Source organism: Denticeps clupeoides, chromosome 19 (genome assembly GCF_900700375.1).
Source record: "Denticeps clupeoides chromosome 19, fDenClu1.1, whole genome shotgun sequence".
Classification (NCBI taxonomy): domain Eukaryota; kingdom Metazoa; phylum Chordata; class Actinopteri; order Clupeiformes; family Denticipitidae; genus Denticeps; species Denticeps clupeoides.
Genome location: NC_041725.1, coordinates 8761396 through 8771674, shown reverse-complemented (window position 1 = coordinate 8771674; position 10279 = coordinate 8761396). Strand labels below are relative to the sequence as shown.

The following is a 10279-nucleotide window of genomic DNA, read 5'->3' as shown; positions in this document are numbered from 1 at the left end:
GTTACAGGTTCAAATCACACTCACTACTATTGTGTCCCTGAGCAAGACTCTTAACCCTGTGTGTCTCCAGGCGGCCGTCCCTGAAACTGCTGAATATAAATCGACTTCAGTGATGCAATTTCGCCCACTAGTGGGCTTAGTTTCCATTACACAAGTCCCGTGGGCTCGAGTTTTACACTCAACGTTGTTTGGGAGGTTAGTGTGCCTTTTCTGTTTACCTAAAAGAATGGTTCAAAATCAGTTAATAGAAATGCGCTTCGGTTCACTGAGAAATGGCAGATCCCGATCAGTGTACTTCACATTTTCATCTTACTCTTGCTCATAACTGTCTTCTGGGACGGGCATCAGAGGACACCTTTGCTTACCAACATTCGCACAAACAGGTGTCTCTGTGTGTCTCCATGACAATTCGTAATTTGGCAACATTCTTGTCGGTTACTTGATATCAAATCCAGCAGTAGAGTTCATCAAGGACGTGTCTACTTATTACACACCACAAGCCGCTACTTTTTTGCTCCTCTTTTTGAGGTGGTGGTTCAGAAATGTCCAACTATAGGTTATCAAAGGTACTAGAATCTTAATTTTTTAAAAATCAGTTATGCATTGTTTGCATTACATATGGGTGCATCCAGTGTCCATTGCAGTACTGCACCCAGCCTTTTGGCTCTTTTGGCTCCTTCATGCAGCTCGAACGTGCCTGGCTCTTTTTCAACAGTGAAATTCTTTGGTTTGGGACCCACAGGTTGTCGGTCATTGTGCGCATCTTGTTGAAAATGCTGTTTATCCTATGACTCTGAAGTCAACTTATCATTAGCTGAGATAAGGATGCGGTACGATTTGTGCATCTTTTAGCCAATGTTGCTGAAAGCAAGACTTCTCCAAATCGAACATAGCCCCAGGTTCCGATTATTTCAGAGTAACCTGGATATGTTTTCTTCTATCAACACCGGTGGATCTGTTTATTTTTTTGCACTTTTAATCAGTTGGCTGGGGGACCTGGTCACAAGGTCCCTAGGGGCCCATCAGGGCACAGGCGCTGGGTGAAGGACAAGTCGTGACAAGCACCTTGTCGCCAAAGCGTCGTACTCAGAGGACACAGTATCTGTGTTATTATTGCTATTGACGAGAGAGCACTCTAGTGCACGCGATGCCAATTAAATTAGAGCCCGTGGTGTTCCGTGTTACGAATGAAACCTACGTGGTTCCTATGTTACTTTCTTCGTTGATTGGTCATGCATCGGATCCTTTTTTAGTTTTTCCTTCTTTTTAGTTTTTCGGAGACAATCTAGTGTCTCCAAAGTATACACAGATTGTTATGTGATTGTGTGTTCTTTATCTTAATTGAGCATATGAACTGCAATGTAATTGCAGTAACACGCAATGAGATGAATATGGTCATTTTAATTTTACTGAACTAATAATAATAAGAAACTATTCCAATGGGACATTGTTTTTAATATTATTATAATGAAAGCAGGAAAGTACCACTGTGCTGGTTTTACCCTTTGTCTTATGCAACCTGCCTTAACTCCCTCTGGGACTGAAGGTGCAGCTGTCAGTAACAGCAACTATCAGTCCCTGCTCCCATACTTCCTATAAGCAGTACAGCAGACAGTCACTAAAATGGATTTTAAGGGGTGCAAACGGAAATGGCGCTTGATGGTTGGGATCTGCGTGGTTCTGGGCCTTGCTCTGTCGGCCGAGGCCAAGTCCAGTTGTAAACTGAAGGCCAAGTTTAACCTGAATGGATATAAGAACGTGGAGAAGAAGACGGTGGTTGTTGGCGGGATGTTCCCGGTGCATAAGCGCCTCGCTTCATCTGACATCAACACGACGTCGATCCCTGTGTCTTCTGCGTGCGATGGGTAAATATCCTTATTTTGAGCCAGTAATGCATAAACGTCTATATAGTTACATGTCTGAGATTTTATTAACAAGCATATTCTTTTTTTCTGATTTTTTCCTTTTTAAAATAAATGTCTATATAGTTACATGTCTGAGATTTTATTAACAAGCATATTCTTTTTTTCTTTTTAAAATAAATGTCTTGCTTGCTCTCATATGTGCATCTTAATACTGAATGATTTTGTAAGGTTATTGGAATTCTATTTCTGATCCTGACGTAAATCAGAAGTCACAGTTAAGGGTGTCCCTTGAGACTGGCTAAACCTGTGGTATCTCAGCCAATCAAAAACACACTTCAATTCTCAATGACTAATCAAATGCAACATTAATTCCCTGTGTGCTTCTGCTTCGGAACCAGTCATTACCTTTAATTAAATATCGGGGCGTTTAGTGACAGTTTGTCATCCTATGGGACACATATACAGTACCAGTTTTTCAACGCATGTTCCCCGAGGCAAATATTGTGCGGGGCAGGAAGAAAAGGACGTAATCACATGACTGACGAACACAGGGAAATTAATTTAAACAACGGGGTTGTTTAATCAGGCTGATCCTCATATAAGCATATGGGACAGCATTAAGGCACAATGACCACACGGGGACAAGACATGGCAAGGATACATTTATAGTTAACGTGACAGATGAGGGACAATGAGGGAACCAGCAAACATGAAACTCTGGCCTGAAAATCAAGACAAATACATAATTTAGGCTCGTGCTTGACCATCTCAGAATTTTTTTTTTTTTGTGGTCGGATATTTTCAGATGCCTCTGTATATTTTTGCAATGGTAACTCTCAATTGGAAAAAATGTTGAACCATTGGGCCCCAAATCTCATTGTGTCATTTGACATTTTTAGGGCACCTTTACATTTTATGTTTAAAATAATAATAATAAATGTGTTCATGTAGCTTATACTGCCCAGAACTGACTGGAAACATTCTGTAACATCATAAAATGAGATCTGACCTTGGGAGTACCAGCATAGGTTTAGAATGTTAAGTTGGATGCATGCTAGAAGCTAAATGAATACAAATATTTAATATTAAGCCAAATAATTATAGGATTTTTGAGGTTCCTATGTGTTATTGTTGGAAAGATACATGAACATGGCCAACCAATGTTTCTTTAATGTACCCAAAATGTCAAAATTTAAAGATAGCGTATGCAGTGAAAATTGTATGACCTTGTTCATGGAAATGTCAAATTTTTCTAATGGTTCAATTCTGAATTTATCACAGTGCCCGATTAAAAAGTTGTTAAATATTACTCCACAGGTTCAACTTCCGAACATTTCGCTGGGCGCAGACGATGCTGTTTGCTATTGATGAAATAAATCTTCGCTCAGACTTGCTGCCAGAGACCGACCTGGGCTACGTCATATATGACTCATGCTTCACCATCTCCAAAGCAGTGGAGGGAACTCTGACCTATCTCACAGGGCAGGATGAAGCTGTGCCCAACTACCGCTGTGGCACAGGGTCTCCCCTGGCAGCTCTGGTGGGAGCTGGGGCCTCCGACCTTTCCATTGCCACAGCCCGAATTCTCGGCTTGTACTACTTCCCACAGGTGAGGATTTTTTTTTTCTGTTCACATTGTTCAAATTTCCATGAAATAATATACATTAAATGAATTTGTAGGTGAGCTATGCCTCATCATGCTCAGTACTCCAAAGCAAGTTCCAGTTCCCCACATTCCTACGCACCATCCCCAGTGACGACCACCAGTCACAGGCCATGGCCCAACTGGTGCTGCGCTTCGGCTGGACCTGGGTGGGCACCATCGCAGCTGACGATGATTATGGCAAATACGGCATCAAGAAGTTCATGGAGGTGGTGGAAGAGGCTGGTGTCTGCATCTCCTTCTCTGAGACACTGCCCAAGGTGAGGTCACCTGACGACATCCACCGTATTGTGCAGACAGTCATACGCTCCACGGCCAACATCATCGTGGTCTTCTCCTCTGATGTGGACCTCAGCCCACTTCTGGACGAGCTGCTGCAGTACAATGTCACCAATCGCACTTGGATTGCCAGTGAGGCTTGGATCACGTCCGCCCTTATCTCCCGCCACCCTGGTGTGCAGCAGGTGCTCAGTGGCACACTGGGCTTTGGCCTCCGTCGGGCTGATATACCAAACCTGCAAGACCATCTGCTGGGCATCGACCCCTACCTTGACCCCCTTACTGAGGAGTTCTGGGAAACAGCCTTCAACTGCACACTGAGCTACAGTCGGGCTCTGCTGAATGCCAGGGCGCAGGCGGCACAGGATGGAGGAAATGCCACGGCCTCTAGGGCAGCAGCCGCTGGGGTGCCCGCGGGTATGTGCACCGGTAAAGAATCTCTAATGAGCTTGAACAACACGTACACCGATGTGTCTCAGCTGAGGCTCACCTACAGTGTCTACAAGGCTGTGTACGCTGTAGCAAATGCCCTGCACAACATGGAGAGCTGCACGCCAGGGGAAGGTCCTTTTGAAAAGGGCGGCTGCGCCAACATCAGCAACTTTGAGCCCTGGCAGGTGTGTACGATGAATCCAGAAGCACAATCATAATGGAGCTGTACTCAAGTCACTTTCAGAATCAAGTGTTTGCCCCCACCACTGCCATGTGCTTTTTGTAACTTGCAATTACTTGGTTCAGCCATTAGATGGCGATTACTACAGTACATCAGTGTGGTGCATAATATCAATTATTCTTAATAATAGTGTTAATTTCACAATTATCCAAAAGTAACACACTCGTCTGTGAAGCAGAAGACCCAGGTTCAAATCCCACTTACTACCATTGTGTCCCTGAGCAAGACACTTAACCCTAAGTTGCTCCAGGGGGGGACTGTCCCTGTAACTGATTGTATGTCGCTCTGGATAAGGGCATCTGATAAATGCTGTAAATGTAAATGTAAGATGTATTTATTTATTTATTTGATTAATAACAAAGTCTTCTTTCTCTGTAGTTGATGTATTACCTGAAAAATGTCAAATTCAACGTCCCTCACACTGGTGAGACTGTGTACTTCAACGATGGGGATGTGGATGGCTGGTATGACATCCTTAACTGGCAGAGGAGTCCCAGTGGTGAAATATCCTACATCAAAATTGGACACTACAACAGCACAGCGCCTCCTGAATCTAGGATGACCATAAACAATGCATCAATCCTGTGGAATAATGCAGCATTAAAGGTCAGTGATAGGATATGTGGAATATTCACGCATCTGGAACGTGGTTACATTTGAGTAAACCGTTATAACTAAATTGCAATCAAATATTTAACAAAGTAGCAGTACTAATTCAATATATCAAAAAAATCCATATTAAATTATGGTTATTAAATAAATTTTTTCAGATGCCACGCTCTGTGTGCAGTGAGACCTGTCAGCCAGGCACCAGGAAGGGAATCAGACAGGGAGAACCGGTCTGCTGCTTTGACTGCATTCCTTGTGCAGATGGAGAGATCAGTAACACCTCAGGTGACGGACATTTAAGAACACTGACCTAACAGAATACCCTTAACAATTCGCTGTTATGGGTCCGTTATAATGGGGTTGTTATATGTGTTTGTTTTGTTTTTTTTTAACCAGGATCGCTCATACAGTACAGGCTAAAGGTTTGGACACACCTTCTCATTCAATGTGTTTTCTTTATTTTCATGATCATTTACGTTGGTAGATTCTCACTGAAGGCATCAAAACTATGAATGAACACATGTGGAGTTATGTACTTAATAAAAAAAGGTGAAATAAATGAAAACATGTTTTATATTCTAGTTTCTTCAAAATTGCCGCCGTTTGCTCTGATTACTGCTTTACACACTCTTGGCATTCTCTCGATGAGCTTCAAGAGGTCGTCACCTGAAATGCTTTTCCAACAGTCTTGAAGGAGTTCCCAGAGGTGTTTAGCACTTGTTGGCCTCTTTACCTATACTCTGCGGTCTAGCTCACCCCAAACCATCTGGATTGGGTTCAGGTCCGGTGACTGTGGAGGCCAGGTCTCCACTTTTTGCTAAGCACATAACTCCACATGTGTTCATTCATAGTTTTGATGCCTTCAGTGAGAATGTAAATGGTCATGAAAAAAAAGAAAACACATTGAATGAGAAGATGTGTCCAAACCTGTACTGTATAACATGAGTCCCGTTGTCCAAGATTCAAAAATATTGGAGAAAACAGCTTTATTATTTAAAAAATATTCATAATTTGATTGCATGAAATATAATCGCAAAAAATACAATTTTGCCTGTTTTGACAATTAAACTCATTTTTAAGGAATTTACATCAGTACATGCCTTTGCATTTTATGTGATTTATTGCATTTGGAAGACAACCAATTTTAAAATGTTCCATCAAAACATGTGCTGGTAGTAGCCTAGCGGGTATCACACTCGCCTATGAACCAGAAGTCCCAGGTTCAAATCCCACTTACTACCATTGTGTCCCTGAGCAAGACACTTAACCCTAAGTTGCTCCAGGGGGGGACTGTCCCTGTAACTACTGATTGTAAGTCGCTCTGGATAAGGGCGTCTTATAAATGCTGTAAATGTAAATGTAGTATTTCAATTAATTTTTTGGGATTAACTGAGCATTTCTGCCACTGCAAATGCATGTCCTTTCATTTTCTTTGTTCTGGCTTTCACAGATGCCAGAGCTTGCATCCAGTGCCCTTCTGAATACTGGTCCAATGCCAACCGTGACACCTGTGTGCCGAAGACCATAGAGTTTCTGGACTTTGCCGAACCTCTGGGCATTACCCTGATTGCGATTGCTGCCTTCGGGGCCCTGGTGACCATTGCCGTTGCTGTGGTGTTCTTGATCCACATCAACACTCCCATGGTGAAAGTTAACGACGCTCTCCTGAGCTTCCTGCTGCTCTTCTCTCTGGTCGTGACCTTCCTGTGCTCCATCGTGTTCCTGGGGGAGCCAAAGCCCTGGTCCTGCATGACGAGTCAAGTGGCCTTGGCCCTTGGTTTTGCCCTCTGCCTCTCCTGCATCATGGGCAAGTCTGCACTGCTCATGCTTCGTGCCCGGGCCATAAAGTCTGTTAAGTCTGCTGCCAAGTCTGCCGCCAAAGCCGCGGCCAAAGCAGAGCAGGACCCAGACGCCCCACCTCCACCCCCGGCTCCTGCACCTGCTGCCCCAAAGACTTACGAAGACTCTCTGAAGCCTGGACACCAAAAAGCAATGGCTCTGGTCTGCACCCTGATACAGGCGGTGGCCTGCACAGTGTGGCTGTGCCTGCTACCTCCGCGGCCCAACAAGAACATGACTGCCCAGAACATCAAGATCATTCTGGAGTGCGATCCGGGCAACGTGGTGTTCATCAGCTGCATCTTTGCCTACGATATCCTGCTGGCCCTGCTGGCTTTTGTATTTGCTTTCACTGCCCGGAAGCTGGAGGACCACTTCAGTGAGGGCAAGAGCATCACATTTGGCATGCTGGTCTTCTTCATCGTCTGGATCTCCTTTGTGCCGGCCTACCTAAGTACGCGCGGCAAGTTCATGGTGGCCGTGCAGATCTTTGCCATCCTGGCCTCCAGCTTTGGCCTGCTGGCATGCATATTCCTGCCCAAGTGCTATGTGCTGCTGGTGAAGCCAGAGAGGAACACGGATGAGCAGATGAGGCCGCGGCAAAAGGGCAAAGACAACTCTGCAGTCGGCACGTCTCTCTCCCTGGCTAGCAGCACAGCCTCTGAAGCTAACGGAACCATCGTGTCTACTGTGTCTGTGGACTGAGCGCATAACTTCAAGGCCTTTGAGAAGTCATCTATTAAGCACTGGAAACACAGCAGTTAAAATCAACTTATTTGACATAGCGATAAGAATCTAAACTAATTACTAAATGCTTTGAAGCTTAGACTTCTCAGGGATCATTAAATTTATTACAGTCTACTGATTACACTTTATATTGAATAGATCCCTTAATGACAGTCAACAAAGCAACTGTAACATTTCAGCTCTTGAAGTAAAAACAGATTTGGTTAAAATACAACCTACACAAAAAATTATGGAAAACATGGTTCACCTCAGTACAATAGGGGAAGTTTTGGTTAGGTTAGTGTCAATCTGTTGAATTATCACTGAGAAAATATTCAAAATATAATGTACTGATACTCTTATATCCACACTTAATTCTACATTACTTATATTAATAAGCACAGCTGGAATGATATGGACAGAACAGTGGATATGTGGTCTTTTTACTCATTATTAATTCATTAATAATTAAGAAAGCATGAAAAATTATTATTAATATTGACACTTTATTGTAATAATAATCATAATAAAATAAATACAACAATAAATTATAGCTGTTGTTCAGTTGACACAATTGCTGAATTTATAACAATCTCTACAATGCTGAAATTAATGAACATTCAGTGCTCTACATGCAGCTATGAAAAATTTATTTAGTTTGTGTCATAACCTTTGTCCTTTGTGTGTTCACCGTATAGCAATCTTATATCTGTAGTCCAAGAGGCCTAATGGCCTTATGGTTATGGAAGATCCTGCTTAGAGTTTCTAATTCTTTTCATAAAAGTAAATCATTGTATGCAAGATTCTAGCATGCATACATCTGCCGACAGTATAACTACGTTTTTATATATTTGAGAGCTCAACTGAGATAGGATTAAGGTTATGGTTTAAACCATGTCTGGACCTCCACTTGGTTTTACTGTGTATTATTTTAAGATTTTCCTCATAAGCTGGTAGTTCCAACTCAAGTTCAGATCACTTTCTTTGTAAGCCAATACAAATATAGCGTCGCCTTGTGACTGAGTAAACAACAGCGTGAGGGTGTGCTTCTGAAAACGGACGGCACTCTAGATGCCTTGTGTGGTGTGATGATATTGTTCTATAATTGGAAGTGTAACAACACTCCGTCCATGAGGTTTGGCCTGCCATGCCGGAGGAGGACCTCTGAGTGTGTGCATGTGTGTGTGTGAGATTATGCATGTGTATGTGTATGTTACGTGTGAATCAACTGCTGCTTCACAGTTGAGGCAAAGAGTTGCAGAGAAGCGAAGAAGTCCAAAATAGGAGTCCAAGGTAAGCGCTGTAATTTGTGCCTAATTTAAACAGTTGCTGAATTAACGAGAGCTGGAGTGTGATGGGATGTGTGTAAATGGGACCTAACTCTTTTCACTTGTTACTTTAGGACTGGGAGGGACATGCAGGGACAGGAAAAAGCACACATATATTCAGTGCATGTACTTATTAATGTATGGGTGCCTCTCTCTTGTCTGACAGGACACTTAACACAGTCCAGAACGCAGCGTGGCACAGCCGTAGAGTTCACAGCCATGCATATCACCTCTTTAGGTCTTTAGGCTGTGTCTCGTCTGGGAGCTCAAGCCGACATGTGGCTGTGCTGGTTTGTTATAAATACCAGACAGTGGTTGTATCCAGCCATGGGACATAGTGATCTAGATGACCAGCCTTCTACACATTAAAATGTCATAAAATACAGGCCTGTATAATAAGACACATATATGCTAATGATTAATTAGCTTATGAATAATGGTTTAATTAAATATCTCTCACTTGCAGTTGAGCATTGGGTCAAAGATCCAACATAGAACAATCTACATGATTTTTGGAATTAGAACTATTTTTTGGTTTTATTTTATTAACTTTTTCATTTGCCAAGGACCAGAAAAAACTTGATTTAGTTAAACATCTTTTTTTTAAAAACAGACATTTCTGATAATGCATGTGTAAAAAAATTGTTTTAAAGTACATTTTTAAGAAATGTAAAGTTATGGCCAAGGCTTTTGTTGTCAATAAAATGTTTTTAAAAAGCATAATCTACACAGATATGAAAAGATTAGCCTTATCCTGAACATCCCAGACTAATTTACTGGTATAAAAAGGAGGGAATGCTGCTCTAACATTGAACCAAATAGAATATTACTTTGGACGGAGTTGACATCTATGAAGATGGAGGCAACATAACAGTCATTTCTAATCAAGAGTCGAATAACATGATTGAAATTAGGACTGAATTAAACACATTAATATAGTTCAACCTACATAAAATCAGGATCATTTCCCATGGGAGGAGTTTTGAGAGCCAGAAGATGATGTCAGCGAAGACAACAACTGATGCTCCACCTCCAGCATCCATGCTGAACTTTTTGAATCCAAGCACTTCTTGCTAGCCAGGCTGCAAGACACCAGCAGATGTAATGTATGTCTGTCTGTATGTCCTTTTTATGTCCTGACAAAAATCTCACCAATGAGGGATATTTAATTTATATACATTTATATACATATTCATTTATAAATATATGTTTTGTTCACACTCGGACTAAAGTGCTTTAAAGGTCACAGATGATTGGTATCAGTGTAACACCACAAGCCATCACGTCATGAACGGGG

General features: G+C 42.2%; 2 protein-coding genes across 2 annotated transcripts in view; both read left to right on the top strand.

Moving 5' to 3' along the window:
- The first annotated feature begins 1246 nt into the window (after window positions 1–1246).
- Window positions 1247–8223, top strand: vmn2r1 (vomeronasal 2, receptor 1). Its single transcript, XM_028962159.1, has 6 exons — window positions 1247–1865; window positions 3183–3474; window positions 3546–4424; window positions 4859–5086; window positions 5251–5374; window positions 6540–8223. Exons 1-6 carry the CDS (start codon window positions 1624–1626, stop codon window positions 7631–7633), a joined length of 2859 nt encoding a protein of 952 aa, XP_028817992.1. The 5' UTR covers window positions 1247–1623; the 3' UTR covers window positions 7634–8223.
- Window positions 8224–8780: 557 nt separating this feature from the next.
- kcnab1a (potassium voltage-gated channel subfamily A regulatory beta subunit 1a) overlaps window positions 8781–10279 on the top strand; it is a 79931-nt gene continuing 78432 nt past the window's right edge. Inside the window, exon 1 of the mRNA XM_028961548.1 lies at window positions 8781–8947. The gene's annotated coding sequence lies outside the window, so the exon portion shown is untranslated. The remainder of the gene's footprint in view (window positions 8948–10279) is intronic.